This window comes from Ornithorhynchus anatinus, chromosome 5, assembly GCF_004115215.2.
Source record: "Ornithorhynchus anatinus isolate Pmale09 chromosome 5, mOrnAna1.pri.v4, whole genome shotgun sequence".
Classification (NCBI taxonomy): Eukaryota; Metazoa; Chordata; class Mammalia; order Monotremata; family Ornithorhynchidae; genus Ornithorhynchus; species Ornithorhynchus anatinus.
Window position 1 is genome coordinate 39,875,276 of NC_041732.1, and position 23,295 is coordinate 39,898,570.

Here is a 23,295-nt window from a genome sequence, read left to right on the forward strand (position 1 = left end):
ATAGTAATAATAATAATGGCAATAATGGGAGTAGTGTCTTTTCAGCCCCGAAGGCACAGAAGGCAACTTCTCTGTGCCTCAGTGACCTCATCTGGAAAATGGGGATTAACTGTGAGCCTCATGTGGGACAACCTGATGACCCTGTATCTCCCCCAGTGCTTAGACCAGTACTCTGCACATAGTAAGCGCTTAACAAATACGAACATGATTCTTATTCTCTGTGACTCAGTGACCTCATCTGTAAAATGGGGATGAAGACTGGGAGCCTCACGTGGGACAACCTGATGACCCTGTGCCTCCCCCAGTGCTTAGAACAGTGCTGTGCATGTAGGAAACGCTTAACAAATACCAACATTATTAATTACGATGGCATTTGTTAAGCGCTTACTTATATGCCAAGCCCTGTTCTAAGCGCTGGGGGAGATAGGAGGTAATCTGGTTGTCCCAAGTGGGACTCACAGTCTTCAACCCCATTTTCCAGATGAGGTCACTGAGGCACAGAGAAGTTAAGCGACTTAAGGTCACACAGCAGCAAGGGATGGAGGTGGAATTAGAACCCACGTCCTCTGACTCCCAAGCCCGTGCTCCTGCCACTGAGCCACGCTGCTTCTCATGATAGGGGGAGTCGAAGTAGCGCCTGTTCAGGCCCGAAGGCCTCAGTTTTCCTGAGGTTTTAGTCATTTTTGAGAGCACAGCGACGCCTCCTGCCCAGCGCGGCCTGACGGCGAATTCACGCCTTTGCCGCTAGGGGGCAGTGCGGGAGAGGCCCGGCCCGCTCTCAGCCGCGGGAGTCGGGCGCCCCCTGCAGGCCGCTGCGGGGAAGGACGGGTCCCCCCTCCACGGACGGGGCTGACGTCACCGGGCGCGGACGCCACCATTGCTGGAGGGGTGCGCGGAGCTCGAATTCCCTTCTCGACCGCTCAGTGTGGGACTTTCCGAGCCTTTGGGTGCCAAGCACCGAGCGCCTCGTCTCGGCTAGTACTGTTACGCCACGGATTGGGTGCCTAGCCCCAGCGATCTTACGGGCTAGCGCTTGCGGTCCCCCCCGCGCGGTGCTCCCGGTGGGCCGGCCCGGGGTGGAAGGCCGGCCTCGGCTCCGAGCGGGGGCGCGGGAGGAAGGGGTCTGGGGATTGGTGGTTGTTTCCTATTCGCTGATTGGTTCTGGCCCAGGGAGCGGGACGTGGTGACGTCATTGGGGGCGGGGCGCTGCGGGGGCGCGGGAGCGAGACTGAGCCCGGAGGCCGCAGGTAAGGGGCAGGCGGGGGTCAAGGGTCAAGGGTCAGGGGTTGGGGTTAGGCCGGGCCCCCTTTGCTGAATGTCCACATTCATTCATTCAATCCTATTGATTGAGCGCTCACTATGTGCAGAGCACTGCGCTAAGCGCTGGGAATAGGCAGTTGGGCCCCAGAGAGAGACCCTCCCTGCCCCACGACGGGCTCACAGGCTAAACGGGGGAGACAGGCAGCAAAACAGAACAAAATAAAACATTTATTTCTATTTATTGAGCACTCACCGTGTGCTCTATTTATTTTAATTCATTTAGTAGTATTTATTGAGCGTTGATCCTGTGCAGGGCACTGCACTAAGCGCTGGGAATAGACAGTTGGGCCCCAGAGAGAGACCCTCCTTGCCCCACGACGGGCTCACAGGCTAAACGGGAGAGACAAGCAGCAAAACAGAACAAAATAAAACATTTACTTCTACTTATTGAGCACTCACCGTGTGCTCTATTTATTTTAATTCATTTAGTAGTATTTATTGAGCGTTGATCCTGTGCAGGGCACTGCACTAAGCGCTGGGAATAGACAGTTGGGCCCAGAGAGAGACCCTCCTTGCCCCACGACGGGCTCACAGGCTAAACGGGGGAGACAGGCAGCAAAACAGAACAAAATAAAACATTTATTTCTATTTATTGAGCACTCACCGTGTGCTCTATTTATTTTCATTCATTTAGTAGTATTTATTGAGCGTTGATCCTGTGCAGGGCACTGCACTAAGCGCTGGGAATAGACAGTTGGGCCCCAGAGAGAGACCCTCCTTGCCCCACGACGGGCTCACAGGCTAAACGGGAGAGACAAGCAGCAAAACAGAACAAAATAAAACATTTATTTCTATTTATTGAGCACTCACCGTGTGCTCTATTTATTTTCATTCATTTAGTAGTATTTATTGAGCGTTGATCCTGTGCAGGGCACTGCACTAAGCGCTGGGAATAGACAGTTGGGCCCCAGAGAGAGACCCTCCTTGCCCCACGACGGGCTCACAGGCTAAACGGGGGAGACAGGCAGCAAAACAGAACAAAATAAAACATTTATTTCTATTTATTGAGCACTCACCGTGTGCTCTATTTATTTTCATTCATTTAGTAGTATTTATTGAGCGTTGATCCTGTGCAGGGCACTGCACTAAGCGCTGGGAATAGACAGTTGGGCCCCAGAGAGAGACCCTCCTTGCCCCACGACGGGCTCACAGGCTAAACGGGGGAGACAGGCAGCAAAACAGAACAAAATAAAACATTTATTTCTATTTATTGAGCACTCACCGTGTGCTCTATTTATTTTCATTCATTTAGTAGTATTTATTGAGCGTTGATCCTGTGCAGGGCACTGCACTAAGCGCTGGGAATAGACAGTTGGGCCCAGAGAGAGACCCTCCTTGCCCCACGACGGGCTCACAGGCTAAACGGGGGAGACAGGCAGCAAAACAGAACAAAATAAAACATTTATTTCTATTTATTGAGCACTCACCGTGTGCTCTATTTATTTTCATTCATTTAGTAGTATTTATTGAGCGTTGATCCTGTGCAGAGCACTGCACTAAGCGCTGGGAATAGACAGTTGGGCCCCAGAGAGAGACCCTCCTTGCCCCACGACGGGCTCACAGGCTAAACGGGAGAGACAAGCAGCAAAACAGAACAAAATAAAACATTTACTTCTACTTATTGAGCGCTTACCATGTGCTCTGTTTATTTTCATTCATTTAGTAGTATTTATTGAGCGCTGACCCTGTGCAGAGCACAGCGCTAAGTGCTGGGAATAGACAGTTGGGCCCCAGAGAGAGACCCTCCCTGCCCCACGACGGGCTCACAGGCTAAACGGGGGAGACAGGCAGCAAAACAGAACAAAATAAAACATTTATTTCTATTTATTGAGAGCTTACCATGTGCTCTTTATTTTAATTCATTCATTCAATGGTATTTATTGAGCACCTACTCTGTGCAGAGCACTGGACCAAGTGCTTGGAGTGTTCAGTTGGGCCCCAGAGAGAGAGAGACCATCCCTGCCCCACGACGGGCTCACAGTCTAAACGGGGGAGACGGGCAGCAAAACAGAACAAAATAAAACATTTATTTCTATTTATTGAGCGCTTATCATGTGCCCTATTTTCATTCATTCAGTGTATTTATTGAGCGCTGACTATGTGCAGAGCACTGGACTAAGTGCTGGGAACATACAGTTGGGCCACAGAGAGAGTCCCTGCCCAATGACGGGCTCACACTTTAAATGGGGGGAGACAGCAAAACAGAACAAAACAAAACATTTATTTGTATTTGTTGAGCACTTACCATGTGCTCTGTTAATTTTGTTCATTCATTCAATAGTATTTATTGAGCGCTTACTATGTGCGGAGCACTGGACTAAGCGCTTGAAATGTTAAGTTGGGCCACAGAGAGAGACAATCCCTGCCCAACGACGGGCTCACAATCTAATCGAGGGAGACAGACAGCAGAGAAAAACAGAACAAAACAAAACATTTATTTGTATTTATTGAGCGCTTACCATGTGCTCTATATTTTGTTCATTCAATAGAATTGACTGAGCACTTACTATGTGCAGAGCACTGGACTAAGCGCTTGGAATGGACAGTTGGGCCACAGAGAGAGACCATTCCTGCCCAACGATGGGCTCACAGTCTAATCGGGGGAGACAGAGCAAAACTGAACAAAACAAAACGTTTATTGGTATTTATTGAGCGCTTACCATGTGCTCTATTTATTTTCATTCATTCAGTAGTATTTATTGAGCGCTGACTATGTGCAGAGCACTGCACTAAGCGCTGGGAATATACAATTGGGCCACAGAGAGAGGCCATACCTGCCCAGTGACAGGCTCACAGGCTAAACGGGAGAGACAGACAGCAGAGCAAAACAGAACAAAATAAAACATTTATTTCTATTTATTGAGCGCTTACCATGTTCTCCATTTATTTTGTTCATTCATTCATTCAGTAGTATTTATCGAGCGCTTACTATGTGCAGAACACTGGACTAAGCACTTGGAATGTACAATTCAGTCACAGATAGAGACCATCCCTACCCAATGACAGGCTCAAACAGTCTAGAAGTGGGGAGACAGCAGAGCAAAACAGAACAAAACAAAACATTTATTTGTATTTATTGAGCGCTTACCATGTGGTCTATTTATTTTGTTCATTCATTCAATAGTATTTATTGAGCGCTTACTGTGTGCAGAGCACTGGACTAAAAGCTTGGAGTGTTCAACTGGGCCACACATAGAGACCATCCCTGCCCAGTGACGGGCTCACAGTCTAAAAGGGCGGGGACGGACAGCAAAGCAAAACAGAACAAAACAAAACATTTATTTGTATTGAGCGCTTACTGTGTGCTCTATTTATTTTATTCATTCATTCAATAGTATTAAGCGTCTACTATGTGCAGAGCACTGGACTAAGTGCTTGGAATGGACAGTTGGGCCACAGAGAGACCAACCCTGCCCAATGACGGGTTCACAGTCTTAATGGGGGGAGATAGACAGCAAAACAGAACAAAACAATACATTTATTTCTATTTATTGAGCGCTTACCATGTTCTCTATTTATTTTGTTCACTTATTCATTCAATAGTGTTTATAGAGCACCTGCTATGTGCAGAGCACTGTACTAAGCGCTTGGAATGTACAATTGGGCCACGGAGAGAGACCATCCCAGCCCAATGACGGGCTCACAGTGTAAATGGGGGGAGGCTGACAGCAAAACAGAACAAAACACACATTTATTTCTATTTATTGAGCGCTTACCATGTGTTCTATTTATTTTGTTCATTCATTCATTCAGTAGTATTTGTTGAGTGCCTACTATTTGCAGAGCACTGTACTAAGCGCTTGGAATATACAGTTGGGCCACAGAGAGAGACCATCCCTGCCTAACGATGGGCTAAGTCTAAACGGAGGAGACAGACAGCAAAGCAAAACAGAACAAAATAAAAACAAAACTTCATCAAGATAAATAGAACCAAGGGGACATACACAATCATTAACAAAATAAATAGGGTAATAAATAATATATACAAATAGGCACAATGCTGAGGGGAAGGGAGAAGAGCAGAGGGTGGCGGGGAGGGGAGCAAAGGGAATGGGTTAATGAGGTGTATATCTCCATGATTCTATTTTCTTAATGATATCTCCTTTTGTTTTGTTCTGTTTTGCTTTGCTCTCTGTCTCCTCCTGTTTAGACTGAGAGCCCGTTATTGGGCAGGAATGGTCTCTCTGTTGCCGAATTGTACATTCCAAGCGCTTAGTAAGGTGCTCTGCACATAGTAAGTGCTCAATAAATGCTATTGAATGAATGCTAAGCGCTTGGGTGAGGACCATGCAACATGAACTAGACACTTTCCTTGCCCACTCCCCCTCTAGACCATGAGCTCATTGTGGGTAGAGAATGTGTCTGCTGTTACATTGTAATAATAGTAATAACTGTGGTATTTGTTCAGCGCTTACTATGTGCTGAGCAGTGTTCTAAGCGCTGGGGTAGATACTGGGTAGTCAGGTTGTCCCATGTGGGGCTCACATTTTTTTTACCCCATTTTTACAGATGAGGTACCTGAGGCACAGAGAAGTTAAGTGACTTGCCCAGTTGGGGGTCCCACAGACAAGTGGCAGAGTTGGGATTAGAACCCATGACCTCTGACTCCCAAACTTGTGCTCTTTCCACTAAGCCACGCTGCTTCCCTCCCAAGGGCTTAGTACAGTGCCTTGCACATGGTGAGTGCTCAAAAAATATGGTTAATAATAATAATAATAATAACGAGCTCCCAGTCTAGAAGGAGAGACAGTAATATAAATAAATGACAGGTACGTAAGTGTTGTGAAGCTGGGAGGGGAGAAGAACAAAGGGAGCAATTCAGGGGGAGGCAGAAGGGAGTGGGAGATGAAGAAAGGAGGTGCTTAAGTCTGGGAAGGCCTCCTGGAGGAGATGTGCCTTAAATAAGGCTTTGAAATGGGGGTGGGGGGAAGAGTCGGGGCTGCCCTTGGGAGAATTTGGAAGTTGGAAATTGCCCTCGGGGGTTCAGGACCTCCTCCCCACCATCCAAGGAGATAGACTGTAAACTCTTGGGCAGGGAACTGGTCTGTTGTATTGAATTAATTCAGTGGTATTTATGGAACGCTTACTGTGTGCAGAACACTTTTCTAAGTGCTTGGGAGAGGACAGTATAACAATAAACTGAATCATTCCCTATCCACAAGGAGCCTACAGTCTAGAAGGGAAGAACTCTCCCAAGAGCTTAGAATAGTGATGTGCACATAGTGAACACTCAGTAAATGTAATCGATTGATGTGCATCAGTTGAACTCTGCTATATATTGGAAAATCTAAGGCTGGGCGTTTCTGATTTTTGAAACCCAGTACCTCCCTTACAACAATCAGCAGATCACTTTTTCCCCCTGGCATTTACTCCCTGATAGGTCAGTGAGGTTGCTAATAATAATGATAGTGGTGTTTTGAGTGCTTACTCTGTGCTAAGAATGGGTTAGAAGCAATCAGATCAGGCACAGTCTCTGTCCAACCTTGAGAGAACAGATATTTTATCCCACCATTTCGGATGAAGAAACTGAGGCCAAGAGGAGTCAAATAACTGGTCTTGCCCTTGAATTTGCACCCTCTATTCCCCCCTCCCTCAGCCCCACAGCACTTACGTACTTATCCATAATTCATTTATTTATATTAATGCTTGTTTCCCCCTTTAGACTCTAAGTTCGTTGTGGGCAGGGAACGTCTGCCGACTCTGTTATATTGTACTCTCCCAAGTGCGTAGTACAGTACTCTGCCCACAGTAAGCGCTCAATAAATACAATGAATGATTGAATGGTCATGCAGCAGGCAAGTGGCTGAGTTGGGATTAGAACCCGGGTCTCCTGACGCCCAGTCCTGTGGTCCCTTCCTGTAGGCCACACTGCTTCTTAATGGAATGATATGTTTTTTGTAAGATATGCACCGGTTGTAATGAGATCCTTGGGTTTCAGGTTTTGGCGGAGTGACATCCTCTCCCTCACCCCCTTACAGAGGATGGCTGAGGACGCCCACCTCGTGGAACAGGACTCCAGGGCAGGGAGCGAGGAGGACGAGGTGGTGCTGACTCCTGCAGAGCTCATCGGTCAGCTGGAGCAGGTAAGCACGGGCAAAAAGAGTCTGCTACTCTTCCTCATCTGCATTTAGTCCACATGTGTAGACAACAGGGAGAGAAGTTAAGAGGTGGAGAGTTCGAAACTAATCTCAGCAAAGCACCCAGTCAGTCTTACAATGGGAAACAGTCGATTGCCCTCCTAGGAACGGTCTTCTATCCCCCTTGTGCTCACCCACACACTTAGTGCAACTAAGCTCCCTGTAGACTGTAAGATCGTTGAAGGCAGGGAAAGTGTCTACCAAGCACTTAAATATATAGTGCTCTGTCCACAGTAAGTGCTCAATAAATACGACCATTGATCTATATATTTTTATTACCGTATTTGTTAAGTACTTATTATGTGTCAGGCACTGTTCTAAGCTCTGGGGTAGATGCCAGTTAATCAGACTGGACACAGTCTCTGTCCCATATGGGGCTCAGAGTCTAAGTAGGAGGAAGAATAGGTATTGAATCCCCATTTTACAGTTGAGGCAACTGAGACACAGAGAAGTGAAGTGACTTGTCCAAGGTCACACAGCAGACAAGTGTCAGATCCAGATTATAACTCGCTTCCTCTAGCTCCCAGGCCCATGCTCTTTCCATTAAACCATGCTGCTCCTTGTTTTTGGTTTCTCAGTTTCAGTGTATCCTAAAGCAGTTGATTGGTTATCCTGCTGTCAGCCTCCTCCTCATATGTCCCACCTTTCATAGCTTTATCGAGGGGAGCGTAGCTTCAATGCTAGGAGTCCGACTTTGTCCTAGAAACTTCACTGTCCGTGATCCTGCCTTACCATTTGAGGTTGAGTATTCATTCAATAGTATTTATTGAGCGCTTATTATGTGCAGAGTAATAATAATAATAATAATGTTGGTATTTGTTAAGCGCTTACTATGTGCAGAGCACTGTTCTAAGCGCTGGGGTAAACACAGGGGAATCAGGTTGTCCCACGTGGGGCTCACAGTCTCAATCCCCATTTTACAGATGAGGGAACTGAGGCACAGAGAAGTTAAGTGACTTGCCCACAGTCACACAGCTGACAAGTAGCAGAGCTGGGATTCGAACTCATGAGCCCTGACTCCAAAGCCCTTGCTCTTTCCACTGCGCCACGCTGCTTCTCTACTGTACTAAGCGCTTGGAATGTACAATTCGGCAACAGATAGAGACAATCCCTGCCCATTGATGGGCTTACAGTCTAATACCATAAGTGAGGCTGGTGGAACTGTTCAACCAGTCGAATGTAGCATTTGGGAGATGTTCACCTGGAAAGCTGTATAGGAGGTTGAACAGCACTATATACTAATGGTGTGGGCAAGTCACTTCACTTCTCAGTTACCTCATCTGTAAAATGGGGATTAAGACTGTGAGCCTCACGTGGGACAAGCTGATTACCCTGTATGTACCCCAGCGCTTAGAACAGTGCTCTGCACATAGTAAGCGCTTAACAAATACCAACATTATTATTAAATACTAACATCACTACTATAACTACTTACAAAGACTCATGCATCTTCACCACCCTTAAATCCTCATCCTCAAAGAGAGAGGTTGACTTGTAGAGGCAGCAGTTCTGTAGAACTTTAGTTTGACCTGGAGGCTACTACGACCCCCAGCGCTACGACTGCCTTCCAAAGAATTCCTGGCCCTCTTTATTTTTTTTACTTTGTTGTCAATTATGTTGTAGGTCAGTGTATTGCCTAGGTAGTAGAATTATTTGTTAGCCTTTTTAGCTCTGTGTTGCAGTTTAACTTCCAGGTGGTTGTGTTTGGTTCAGTGGTACATACTTGACTGGTACCTTGATTTTACAGTTGTGTGCAGGGACGGGTCTGCTGACTCTTGAATTGTCCTCTCCTAAGTGCTTAGTAAAGTGTTCTGCACATAGTAAGCGCTCAATAAATAGCATTGGTCGATTGATTTTCTTTAGACTTATCAGCCCTTAATGAGCGGTTGATTCGGGGCAGCAATTTACTATCGTTTGTGTGACTTTTTGGGGGGTGCAGTCACCTACGTACAGCAACTCTTGAATGGCTGTTTCATTCATTCAGTAGTATTTATTGAGCACTTACTATGTGCAGAGCACTGTACTAAGCGCTTGGAATGAACAAGTCGGCAACAGATGAGACAGTCCCTGCTGTTTGACGGGCTTACAGTTTCTTGGACTTTGGGTGATGCTTAGAGTCTTTTGAGTTAAAGGACATTCCCAGAGTGCAGAAGTGTATTGTAACACCTGTCTGCAGGTCCTTCGTTGAGTCTTCCAGTATGACTGAGCAGAATAAATTGAACACCACCAGACCCACTTCACATTCCTGCTTTTCTATTAGCAATGGGGAATGGATTGGATAGGGCACCCTCAACTCCAACCCAGCCAGCCACGCCAGTGTGAACTTTTAACTGATTCCCAGAGTCCAGATCTACCACTGATGGGATCAGATAATAATAATAATGTTGGTATTTGTTAAGTGCTTACTGTGTGCAGAGCATTGTTCTAAGCTCTGGGGTAGATACAGGGTAATCAGGTTGTCCCATGTGAGGCTCACAGTCTTAATCCCCATTTTCCAGATGAGGTAACTGAGGCACAGAGAAGTGAAGTGTCTTGCCCACAGTCACACAGCTGACAAGTGGCAGATCCGGAATTCGAACCCATGACCTCTGACTCCCAAGCCCGTGCTCTTTCCACTGAGCCACGCTGATGTTTTCATAAGATCTACGAAAACTGTTTAGAAGTCTTCAATCCATTCCCTACACTTTTCCCATATCAGGTATCCTGCACTGGTCATGTCTGCTGCCCCACCCAGGGATCTCAGGGGCATTTGGGTGATGCTGATCTTCAGCAGTGGTTCCAGGAGTACTCGGGCCAGAATCCTGCCTGCAATAGAGAAAAAACTACCATCCACTGTATGTTTCTTGAAGATTTTGACATGAAACTCAAAATCTTCCAATCACCAGTCCCGCTGGCACTTCAAGGGACTCAGGGAAGGCTCCTCAATCTGTTGTAGAAGCAGTAAAAAAAAAAACCCAAAACTGCCGTCTTTGAGCAACTTTAATGGACTAAACAGTACCGATGGAGAAGTCAAAGTCAGTGTGGAGAGAACCACTGGTCTCCCCACGCCAACCTGCATCTCATTCTCGTCTGTGTATTCTTTCCCAATACCTAGTTGAGTGTTTGACACACAGTAAACCCTTAATAAATACTATTACTACTGCTGTGCATCATCACCACCTTCTCACCCTCTAAGAAAGAGGTTGACTTATAGGGGCAGCAGCCTTTTAGCCCGTAAGTGGAATTCTAGCGAATGCTGTTTTTAGTTCTGCTTCTTTGCTTTATGTCCTGACTCCCATGACCCCTATTTATTATTCTATACCTCTTTTAGCCCATTTTGTTGTCCCTTTCCCTAGCTCCCTCGTATCTCCTCGCAGATTCTCCTAACCTCACATACTCTCTCATATATTAGGGGAAGTAGCCTGTTTTTGAAATGGAGAACTTATTTCCAGCATGTCTCTTGACTTGTTCGAAGGTCTAACCTTTCTGTCTTTTCTCCCCAATAAAATGGAAATACAGTGCTGGTTGCTCCTGGCAGTATTTTGAGGAAAAAGTGGAAAGCTGCTTGAAAAATGCTTTGAGCTCCTTCTATGAAATGTGTAGAAGTACAAGTATTAGAAAAATGAAGTTAGTAATGTAGTAAGTACCAAACTGTCACAAAATGTCACATATGTGCATAAACATTTTCTAGAAATAGAAAGCCTGCTGACAGCGTCAAGTGGAATTGTGTGTTTTTTTGCGTCCAGGTGCTATTGCCAACTATAAAAATCCTGGCAGGAGTGGCCATTTTGGTATATGTCAGATGTAGCCTATCAGCAGAGCATTCCCAGCAAAACCCTGAAGAGAAAAGGACACTTGCACACGACATGTCAATCAAATCTTAAGCAATTTGAACTCATAGAGAAGCAATTACTTTCTTCCTTTCCAGGCGGACACACCAGCTCTCTCTTCTCTGGTATTGTAGTAGATTTCCCTTATTGTCCTGCTTTGTCCCTTAGGCCTGGCTGAACGAAAAATTTTCCCCTGAACTCCTGGAGAGCAAATCTGAAATCGTAGAATGTGTCATGGAGCAGCTGGATCACATGGTAAGAGCCTCCAGTTTGGGAGGGGCAAAGATAGAGCAGAAATGAATGTAGACAAAAGAGCTTTCTGTCCCTTCTGTTTCTTACTTGCTGTTTCCCCTCCCCAGGAGGTCTTCTAGAAGCCCCCCTTAGCATTGATCCTTTCTGTATTTTCCTGCAGATTTGGGAGGCCACCTCACTTGAAATCAGTGTGCTGTTATTGAGAAGGGTGACTGTGTGTTGCTTGACATCCCATTCCTGTCTGGCTGTTTCTCGGTTTTCTTTGCCTGAATCGGGTCCCCCTGCAGCTTGGATGGAAGATGCTTAGCTTAGCTGGGATGCTTAGCTCTATGTGCGAGCCAGAAGCAGCCAGATGGAGCCCGATCTGCTTCCAGTTTTCAGCGGTCAGGTTACGTTACCGTGGGTTTCTCATCTCTAGGAAGCGAATCTCCGACGAGCCAAGAAGGGAGACTTGAAGGTCAGCATTCACCACATGGAGATAGAGAGGATTCGCTATGTCCTCAGCAGTTACTTGAGGAGCCGGCTGATGAAGGTTAGATGCTGAAGTGCCTGTGTGCAATGGGGTGAGGTCGGTTGGAATGTCATCCCAGATCCCCTGGCAGTCCTTAGGACCAGAAAATGTCACTAGGAGAAAGGAGAAGAGGAAGCATAAGTTACCAGTCTCACTGGGTCCCGTTGACCACCAGTGCGAAGGACCCGCCAGCCTTTGCTATCACAATAGCCCGCTTTTTTGAAAGGAAAGGAGCAAAGGTTGGTGGGTATTTCTGCTGTGTGGGGTGGGGGCAAAAGTAAAAGACATTGAGGCCTTTCTTCATTGAGAGGGTCAAGAAACTCTGTTGAGGCAGGAGGAGAGGGGAAAGGTTTAAAAAACTAGACAGAAGATCTACCCAATTTTGATTGCCAAGGGGGCCCTTTAACAGAAACGGCCTGGAAGCAGCTGTCTGATTTGGAGTAGAATAGTCCTAACACCTGACAAGAACGTGGTTTGACTCATGGCCTGGAAACAGAACTCTTAGCATTCTTGATTGGTGGAGACTCTGCTGTGTGCCAGGGGAAAGTCATGCATGTAGATTTGTTGCTCCTTTGTGTCCGCTGCATAGTTCCTTAATTGTGTGGGGAGGGGGAGGGAAAGAGGGCTGCCAGTTTTCCATTTTGAAATTGGCAAATTCCACTTGGAATTTTAGTAAATTTTGCTTTGGGCTTGGGCAAATGAAACAGAATTCACTAAAATTCCAAGTGGACTGGCCAATTTTTGAGGTAACCCTAACCCCTGCCTCTCTGTTACTTCAATATAGGCTGCCAAGCCTGCTCTTCATCACCACTTCTCTGTCCAGCACATTAGTGTTGGGGAAAGGAGCTCTTTTGGGCCTGTGGCTCTCTAGAGGCGCAGCTCCACCAAGCTAGCGCTCTGGTTACCGCGCACTGCATCCGGCAGCTGTAGAGGGCTTTAATTTGCCCCGGGGGTGGGGGGAGTAGAGGGGAAATATCTCAGCTTTCTGCCACATTTCTGTGAAAATGGAAAACTTGACTCCTAGAGGAGAAAGCGAAGGCTCTAGAGAGCAGAGAGAGACGATTTGGTATGCAGAGCAACTCAAATGTGAGGAATTCTGATGTTGGAGAAAGATGGTCTGAAAGCACATTAATGTTTGGGTTGGATTAACAGTCCGAGTTTCTTGTTTGTTTCTTATGGTATTTGTTAAGTGCATACTATGTGACAAACACTGCTCTAAGCCCTGGGGTAGATATAAATTAATTGGATCGGACACAGTGCCTGTTCCACTTGGGCTCACAGTCTAAGCAAGAGGGAGAACAGGAGAACTGAGGCACAGAGAAGTTAAGTGACTTGCCTAAAGGCACACAGCAAGCAGTCGGTAGAGCCAGAATTAGAACCCAGGTCCCCAACTTCCAGGCCTAGTGCTCTTTCCACTAGGCCATGCTGCTTCTCAGTTAGTGATCTTTTCTGACCCTGAAAATCTCTAAAATCCCTTCTCCTGAACCCCAACTAGAGGAAAGGTATTTAGCAGCTAAGTTCCAACATTTATTTACTAGAACCCTAAACTAGGCACTAGGTAAATGGAGGCTAAGTGTGAAGGAGGCACATATATGGTTTCCTAGTTTGGGTGATGGTTTTGTGAATTTTTTTTGGTTTTTCTTCTCTTTGTGGCAGATAGAGAAGTTTTTCCCTCATGTTCTTGAGAAGGAGAAGACTCGGTCAGAGGGAGATCCTTCCAGCCTCTCTCCAGAAGAGTTTGCCTTTGCCAAAGAGTGAGTAAACAGGGAATCAGTCAATCAGTAGTATTTATCGAGCACTTACTATATACCGAGCACCGTACTAAGCATTTGGAAGAGCACAGTACAACAGAATTAGCAGGCACAGTCCCCGCCCACAACACATTTCACAGTCTAGAGGGGGAGACCAACAGAAATATGAATAAATAAGTAACTTATTTAAAAATATGTACATAAGTGCTGTGGGGTTGGGGGTGAGGCGAATATCAAATGTCCAAAGGTGACACATCGAAGTGCATAGATGAGTAGTTGGTTCTCTGTCCTATTCGTAACCCTTGCCCCTTGTCTGCCAGAAACATGAACCTCCTGAGATTTGAACATATGCCAGTAGGTGGACCATGTCGTGTGTCTTATAAACACTGGGTTTCCGTTGGAGGGAAGGACGGCTTGTCAGTGAGAACTTGCGTGTTTCAGGTACATGGCCAACACCGAGACGTATCTGAAAACTGTGGCCTTGAAGCACATGCCGCCTAACCTGCAGAAGGTGGATCTCCTAAGATCAGGTGAGCAAACTCTTCTTCCGGAAACCAAGGAGTGCTTCTCCAAGGATCCTCCAGGTTTCATCAAGTTAGACCGAAGATGCCTTCTCTTTCTCTGAGATGTTGAAATGAATTTAGTAATATAGAATGGGAGCAGGGGAAGTACTGCTGGCTCACTGGAAAGAGCACGGGCTTTGGAGTCAGAGGTCGTGGGTTCGAACCCCGGCTCTACCACTTGTCAGCTGTGTGACTTTGGGCAAGTCACTTAACTTCTCGGTGCCTCAGTTACCTCATCTGTAAAATGGGGATTAAGACTGTGAGCCCCACGTGGGACAACCTGATTCCCCTGTGTCTACCCCAGCGCTTAGAACAGTGCTCGGCACATAGTAAGCGCTTAACAAATACCAACATTATTATTATTATTATTACTGCTGCTTTCCAGGCTTGGGGTATTTATTATAATAACAATAATAATGGTATTTGTTAAGCACTTACTGTGTGCCAGGCACTATATTAAGCACTGGGGTGGATACCAGCAAATCCAGTTGGACAAGGTCCCCTGTCCCACATGAGGCTTACAGTCTCAATCTCCATTTTACAGATGAGGCCACTGAGGCACAGAGAAGTTAAGTGACTTGCCAAGGTCACACAGCAGACAAGTGGCGGAGCCAGGATTAGAACCCATGACCTTCTGCCTCCCAGGCCTGTGCTTTATACACTACACATGCTGTCTTTGTCCTCTCTTCGCATCTCTATCCCAGACTGGTTCTGGATTGGGGGGTCCCCCCACTGCCGCACCCATTGACCCCAGCAGACGTTCCATTTTTTTCTTTTTTTTAAGCGCTTACTGTGTGCCAGGTTACTGAATTAAGCGCAGGGATAGATACAAGCTAAGAAATTGGGCACAGTCCATGTCCCACACAATAATAGTGGTATTACTAAAGCGCTTACCATGTGCCAGGCACTGTACTAAACACTGGGGTGGATACAAGCAGATTGGGTTGGAAATAGCCCCTGTTCCACATGGGGCTCACAGTCTTAATCCCCATTTTACAGTTGAAGTAACTGAGGCCCACAGTAGTAAAGTGATTTGTCCAAGGTACACAAGTGGCAGAGCCGGGATTAGAAACCACATCCTTCTGACTCCCAGGCCTGTGCTCTATCCACAAAGAAACACTGTTTTTCCTTCTTATTCTAGTTTGCTCTGAAAAATATGTCCTCTACTCCCACTCCCTTATCCTTATACAATAAATCCTCTTCGCTTTCTACTTAGACTATGAGGCCCATGGGGGACAGGGATGGTGTCCATCCTGATTAAGTTGTATGCACCCAGCATTTCAAATGGTACTTGGCACCTAGTAAACACATAAGTATCATCATTATTATTATTATCTCTGCTTCCATGTTGCTCTCTTCACAGTTCCCAAACCCGATTTGGACTCATATGTGTTCCTGAGGGTGAAGGAGCGGCAGGAGAACATTCTAGTGGAGCCTGAGACAGATGAACAGAGGTAGGTCAGCCTCTTCCGTCATGGGAGGAAGTGCTCTTCCTGAAAGAGGAAGCAATGAGTTTTCTTTTTTCGCAACTAACCCAGATTTGGTTTTCCTCTCAGTGAGTATGTAATCGACCTGGAGGAGGGCTCGCAGCACCTGATCCGATATAAAACCATCGCGCCTCTGGTGGCCTCTGGAGCCGTCCAGCTGATTTAAAGCCCAAAGGAACGAGGCCGAGCAGGCGCAGAAGGGTGGACGCTGTTCACGGGGACGTTTCGGGGAACCGGTCATCGCCAAGGACGATTGGGGAAGAGCCTGGGCAGGAATCATGAACTTCCTTCTCCAGCTGGCTCCCGTGTACCAAGACCCTCCCTTTTACTTCAAGGAGAGCCTCAGCTCAGTTTAACTTACATAGTCAAGCCTAGTTAGGTGACTTTAATGACTAGTCTCCAGAATCAGAAGGAATTGTCCCAACTTATGACAAGGGCATTAAGTTGTTGTTTTCGGTGTGAAAACGTTAACAGATTTTCCCCCCCACCTGCCTGTGCCGAAACCCGAGGGGTGAAACAATCTTTCCTGATTGGGGGAGCTGGTGCTGTAGCTTAAATGTTCGGTCAGGCTTCAGGTTCAGATTAAATGTTCAGTGTTGTCCAAAGTCAGCAGATGGCACCATTGCACTTTTATCTACTGAATACCCAAAAAAAGAAGCAGCCTCTTTGCAGCTCCCCAGTGGCCCATTTTCCTGCTGTCATAAGTGCACGTTAGGGATAAATCCAAAATGCGCGTATAGGATGAAAGCAACTTAAAGCGATTTAAAAAAAAAATTGTGCATACAACCATACAAAGCACCGCAGCCCGTGACGGGGAAATAATCCTATTCAGCCGGGTAAGGAAACTGATGGAAGAAAGCATTTGATGGTCTTGGATCGGGTCTGGGAGCAATCTAGCATGAGGAAAGCTGATGGGGACTGTTTTAGAGACGGGGCCTCGGCATTCCATTTTGGGCACGGACTATAAGGACCAGCTGAAAAGCCAAAGCTCGGTTTCCGTCACCCTTGATGGGGAACTGACAAAAAAACACCAAACTAGTAGAGCGTTCCAGTTCTGGAGCAGAAGGAGCCCCCATGCGGTTCTTGGCACCAGTCTAACGAGGGGCACCATGCTGAACACCAGTCTGCGGTCTGCCCTGAGTCCCTGGCAGGACTTGGACAGGGAGGTCCTGGGAAGGTGGCATCTGCTCCCTTTATCCTGTCATAGGGGAGCAGTAGTCCCCTCCCCGAGTCTCTCATCAGGAGGGGCTGGAGATGAGCTGAATGCCGCAGGGAAGGAAAGGGAAAGTGCTGCAGAGGGCGAGAGAGAGAGAGAGAGAGAAAACCAGCTGTCCCCACAAAGTGATTAAGTGACAACCTACACACTAATTTTAGTCATCTCGGATGAAATTCCAGCTCAGCGTTATAAAGGGATCAGAAATTTTGTCACATCTGAACTATGTCATAAGTGTTGCTCACTTATATCCCTATTAGTATTCTGCAATTGCAGCACTGACACCCGGCTCTCATTTTACCCTCTACCCCCATTCTCTCACCAGCTGTATGGGATTGAGTGTAAGGATTGAATGCACCGGGTAAATGGAGGTCATGTCTGCGTGACATTTACTCAACTATCCACATTTTTGTACTTCATTCTCTTTTCCCTTCTTTATTTTGTGCTTATTGAATGCTTACTATGTGCAGAGAAGTGTATGAAGCACTTGGGAAAATACCATATTTTTTTCCTTCTTGGTATCCTCTTGTCTCCTTCCTCCCCTTATTGTGTCCAGTCAGACCATCCTTACTCCACACCCTAGTTGTTTTAGCCACTACCCTTCACCTCCTAGCCCCAAATTCTAATCCAGTTTACCCTGTGGGTCCTCTCCCGAAGCCATTTTTGCTCCTCCCTGTCCTTCCATTAGGTGTGTGCTCTCTCTCTCTCTCTCTCTCTCTCTCTCTCTCTCTCTCTCTCTCTCCCCCCCTCCCACTCCCCCCTCCTTCTCAAATCTATCAAGGCTGCCTCAGGACTCCCTCCTCACCTCTCCTACCATCCTTTCCCCATTGCAGCTGCAGTCGGGTAGGATTTTCTTATTGCTCCGGTGTGAGAGCTGGGAGAAAGTAGTTGATGAAGGATGCTGAAGCTAGGGTGAGAAATAGGAAGTAACCAATCGGGGCCCAGAGATGACACTGGTCAGTGGGAAGAGACAGGATAGGAAACAGGAGGCATTGGTGTAGGGATGAGAGAGGAGCAGAGAAAATGGCCATGAAAGGTGGGGAACATGATACCTCCTGAAGGTTTTAGCCTTGAGCTGGGGCAGTGATCACCCCTCCCATAGGCCATGATGATGCAACTGTTTTGGGCCTTCCCAGTCCCGCTGCCCCAACCTAGGTAATGGGAAGACAGGAAGAAAGGCCGGTTTAGGATTTTGCCTGGTGCCACCAAAATGAGAAGGAAATACAGATGAAATCAAAGTTTATCAAAAATTATTCATACTACTTGTGGAAACAAAAGCTTGTGATCAGCTCCTGCTGAACCATCTCCCAGGGAATCCTGTACTGTACTCTCCCAAGAGCACAGTACAGTGCTCTGTACCCAATTAGAACTCAATAAATACCACTGATGATGAATGGTAACTAGCACTCCGTTATCTTTGGGTTGTGGAAAACATAGGGATTTTTCCCTGAGTCACTGTCCTACAGGGAAATTCCCTATGAGTTAACTTTAAAATAAAATTAAAAAATTCAATTTGAAAAAAGTTTGTCATCTCTCAGAGATGATGGCATAGTCCACCACTCCCTGGGTGACCATTTGTAGTTCTACCCAAACATAAATAATCACATGGTTTTGGAATGCTGTTTCCTCTAAATATGTATGACTCTCACTCTAGACATTCCTTGTTCTTCAGTAGTTTCCACGTGTGCTATTAGGGACACTCCCTCAAGTGGTTATTCCTGATTCTTCTAAATGAAATGAACAAGTCATTGAGAGACAGCATGACTTAGTGACAGAGCACAGGCCTGGGAGTCAGAAGGACCTGGGTTCTAATGCTGACTCTGCCATTTGTCTAGTGTGTGACCTTGGGCAAGGCACATAACTTCTCTGTGCTTCAGTCACATCATCTAAAAAATGGGGATTAAGACTGAGAGCCACATGTGGGACAGGGACTGTGTCTAACCTGATCAGCTTGGATCTATCCCAGTGCTTAGTACAGTGCCTGGCACATAGCATTCAATAAATACCATTTAAAAAAAGTACATCCAAGAAGGCCCTGGAATTGCAACCCAGAATTTTTGGAGGTTTATGCTTTAGTAAACAGATGAAAGATGCAGTGTTTTCCATGACCCCAAGCCCTTTCTGACCTCTGTCATGACTACCAAAAGCTGGACGTTGCCAAGATTTCCCCTGAAGACACCCTCGGTGACGCCTCCGTTTCCTGAGTCATCAGAAATTGAAGAAGTGAGCGTGTCGGTGCTACATGAAAAGGGAAGTTGCTTTTCAAACCAACTCAGATCGGAAATGATATTGGAACTAGCGTTCTTCATTTTTCACTTGGTTCAGCCTGAGAAGGAGGAGAATGTTTAGGAAGGTGAAAGCCGAAGGCTAGGGGGCATGCCCGGAAACCCCGACCGTCCCCCTCATTTTCTCGGAAGGATCTCATCATCTCCTGAAGACGTCTTCCGAAAAGAAGCATTTACTTCTCATCCCAAGACCCCAGTGCCCCACTGGATTCCTCAACCAGGTGGTGGTTCTCACTGGGCCTGCCTCTCCTGTAGAGGGTTCACGGGTCGGGCAGCTTGTGTCCCCGCCACTTGAGCAAAGTATTGGCTGCTGTGACCTTGTGGTGAACTCATGTCCTTTGGGCCGCTTTTCCCAGCAATCCCCAGTGAACGAGGACCCAGTCGTCACCCTAGAGATGTTTCTTCTGCTGGTTGCTCTGCACCCTGTCTCAACTCTTAATCCACCTGAACAGAAAAGCATACTGCTTCTAGTCATTTTACAAACCTTTCTTTGACACACACACCTACACACCTCTTCCCCCTCCCCACCCCCCTACACACACCCTGTTCTTTGTTCTGGAATGGGCCACCTAACAGGATCCCTGTCTTTATTTTCTTCCCTCATGCCACAAGAATGATGGATACAATGATAAATCAGCTCATTTTGTTTTCAAAGTTAGCTGCTCACATTTTAATAACAGGTCTTTTAGATCCCTGGGCTCTCTCCCAGCTTGTTCCCACATTAGCTTTCTGATGATCAGCCCATAAAAACAGGATGGCCAAGAAGAGCTCCCTGTTAAATAGTTTAAAAACTCGAAATTCATCTTTTTCCTAAGATACACCCCATTTCTTCATAATGCATGCTTTGATTACACGTTTTGGATAAAACCTGGGGAATTAGGGAATGTTCTCCAGATGTTTCTAGTCCTGGCTTTGCCACTTGTCTGCTCTGTGACCTTGGGAAAGTCACTTCTCTGTGTCTCGGTGTCCTGAGCAGTAAAATGGGGATTCAATACCCATTCTCCCTCCTAATCTGACTGAGCCCCGTGTGGGACAAGGACTGTGTTTGACCTAATTCTACCCCAGCGCTTAATACAGCACTTGGCCTGGAGTTAGCACTTAACAAATACCCCAATTGTCGGTATCGGAGTGTAATGAGATGTCAAAGGAAGCAGTTTTGCGCTTTTGTAGGGCGTGGGTCTAGGCATGTTTCCCCTAAGCGTGTTTTCCTCAGGGTGGGGTTTGTCTGGAAACTAGCCCCCGCGCTGTGGAACTCAATGGAATTCACGAAATGTAGCCGAGAGGGTGGTGTATGGAGAGCCTTCTCTGAAGCTAAACTAGACAAAGAAAGTTAATTCAGTGGGTTTACAGCCCTCAAGTACCACTGAAAGTTTAAATCTACCAAGTGGAGGCTCTGCTGGGACAACTTAAAAATCCACCCTCTGTTCAGCTTCTCTCACTGTTCTCCACACTTCACAATAGTAAGGGCTCCACCTTATTGCTTCTGTTACCATTTTTGGACTGCAGAGATATTGGTTACCCATTTCCCATTAATTGAACAGAAGGAGGGATTGCCTGGCCCCCGCCCAGTCTGACGGCTGGGGAAAGCGTCCTTGTGGAAAAAAAGGTGCCTGGGAAAACAACAGTGTTCCAAAATGATTCTCCGGCCAATCTAACTGACCCTTTGAAAGAATGCCCTTTTCTGGTCAGAGCTGGTGGGGGAATAGGTACCGCCCCCATCTCTCCCTATTCCTGCCTGTTTTCTTTAAAATATTCCAAGAATACAAGTGGAACAGGCTTCCCTGGAGCCTTGAGGTTGCGTAGAGGAGGTGGAAGACTGGACCTTGGGCAGTATGGACTGCCAGCGCTGCTCGAAGGCTGATGAGTGGGATGGGGAAGCTTCCTCTGCACCCCTCACTGCTTATCAGCCAAGGACAAGGACCATGTGTATGTCGCTCTCGACCTCTGAAAGTGACCTTAGATGGATGGATCTACCATCTCCTCTACCAGCATGCTGATTTCAAAGCTCTTGGAGCTCATGGACACCTCTAGATTCTCTGACAGCAATCTAGTCGTAATACAACGAATGCCCGGACTGACCTAGTGGCCATCTGGAGAAGAAATGGCAGACTCCAACAGAGTGGATGAACCGTCAATGGGATTTTTTTATAAGGTATTTGTTAAGCACTTACTATGTGCCAAGCACTGTAGTAAGCGCTGGGGAAGATACAAGCTAATCAGGTTGGACACAGTCCATGTCCCATATGGGCTCACAGTCTTAATCCCCATTACACAGATGAGGTAACAGGCACAGAGAAGTTTAGCGATTTACCCAAGGTCACACAGAAGACAAGCGGCAGAGCCACAATTAGAACACGGGTCCTCCCAACTCCCAGGTCCATGCTATATCCAAAAAGCCACACTGCTTCTCAGGCTGAATATGAGGGTGGAGAGAGAGGGTTGCGGATCTCAGAGGCGATGATGGTGGTGATGTCAACTGTGATATTTAAGTTAGAAGGAGGAGAGAATTTGGGAAGGAAGATGAAAAATTCAGTTTGAGGCACAGTGACTTGGACAGGCTGCTGGAACCTCCAAGTAGAGATATCCTCAGGTCAAGAAATGTGAGATTATAGAGGGGAGGACAGGGCTAATGACGTAGATTTGGGAGTCATCCACAAAGTGATAGTAGTAGAAGCCATGGGGGTGGATGAGCTTCTTAAAGGACTGAGTGTAAAGTGAGAACAGAAGAGAAGGGGATGCAGACAAATCTGAACCCTTCAGGAACACCCACGGTTAAAGGTGAAGATAAAGAGTTGGAGAAAGGGTCAGAGAAGAAATGACCAGAGAGGTAAGAGAACAAGGAGAGAACTGTGTCAGCAAAACTCGAGAACAGGCTGGTACGTGGTGTCCAAGGTGCTGAAGAGTCGAGGAGAATTAGGAGAGAATCTGTTAGATTTGGTGGGTAGGTCATTCATTGGTGGCCTTGGTGAAAGGGGGTCTTGGTGACGTGAAGATGGTGGGATTCTGACTGGAGAGGGTCAAGAAGGGAGTTGGAGGAGAGGAAGTTGGAGGCAGTGGCGAGGACAGAGATAGAAGGGAGATGGGTCAATAGCTGGAGGGTGAAGTGGGATTCAGAATGGGTATTTAGGCTAAGGGAGATTATGGGCATGGTGGAAGGCAGAGGAGAAAAGACCCTTCAGAGAGTGAATGGTTGAAAATGGCAGCTAGGAAGGGAAGAAGAGAGGCTGGAGCGTTTTTAAAAACTTGAGAAAGGCTGAGGTCAGAGGCACAGATGGAGTGGATAGATTTTTAGGAGAAGGAGGAGATCTCCTTTTTAGAGATTGCAGAGAGGAATAAGAGTGTGGAGGTAGAGGTAGGGGGGAGTGGGGAGGCGAGGGGACACTGGGGTGCTCATGACCTATAGCTTTGGACCTATGTAAGTTTGATATGGGCAAGGAACAGGTCTGCCAACTCTGTTATATTGTATGCTCCCAAGCTCTTACTACAGTGCTGTGCACACAGTAAGTGCTCCATAAATACAATTGTTTGATTCACACAGCAGCTGATAAGCATATCAAGATAACTATTCCACAGGAAGTTGTGCAAACAGAAAACATCAAGAGTTTTAAAAAGCATTATAGATAAATTTGGGGTTGAGAGGCCCTTGTGGATTAGAATAAATATTTAGGGATCTTAAGTGCATTGCAGGCCCTTTGAGGGACAGGGTCCATGTTTTATTCCCACTTGTACACTCTTTCCTAGTGCTTAGTACACTGCTCTGCACACAGTAGGTGCTTAATAAATGCCTACTGTTCACCACTCTCTCCGGCTGGAACATCTTCCCCCTTCTAATCCACCAGACCATGTGCTTTCTCATCTTCAAAGCCCTCCAGAAAACCTTCTTCTTCCAAGAAATATTTCCTAATCCAACATCTTTATGTCATATCATTTCAACTATCACCCTTAACACTTCAGAATATAGTGAGGA

At 46.6% G+C, this 23,295-nt stretch overlaps 1 protein-coding gene across 1 annotated transcript; it reads left to right on the plus strand.

The window, feature by feature from the left end:
* The first annotated feature begins 1,193 nt into the window (after positions 1 to 1,193).
* Positions 1,194 to 16,439, plus strand: GINS4 (GINS complex subunit 4). Its single transcript, XM_001510247.5, has 8 exons — positions 1,194 to 1,247; positions 7,259 to 7,403; positions 11,435 to 11,521; positions 11,937 to 12,050; positions 13,686 to 13,783; positions 14,222 to 14,310; positions 15,707 to 15,797; positions 15,900 to 16,439. Exons 2-8 carry the CDS (start codon positions 7,302 to 7,304, stop codon positions 15,994 to 15,996), a joined length of 678 nt encoding a protein of 225 aa, XP_001510297.2. The 5' UTR covers positions 1,194 to 1,247; positions 7,259 to 7,301; the 3' UTR covers positions 15,997 to 16,439.
* The last annotated feature ends 6,856 nt before the right edge of the window (positions 16,440 to 23,295 follow it).

Bases quoted from the DNA above. Each gene is read 5' to 3' on its own strand.
- GINS4 (XM_001510247.5), top strand. From the start codon at position 7,302: ATGGCTGAGGACGCCCACCTCGTGGAACAGGACTCCAGGGCAGGGAGC. The intron at 12,051-13,685 runs GTTAGATGCTGA...TCTTTGTGGCAG, and splicing joins TGAGGAGCCGGCTGATGAAG to ATAGAGAAGTTTTTCCCTCA. The intron at 14,311-15,706 runs GTGAGCAAACTC...CTCTCTTCACAG, and splicing joins GGTGGATCTCCTAAGATCAG to TTCCCAAACCCGATTTGGAC.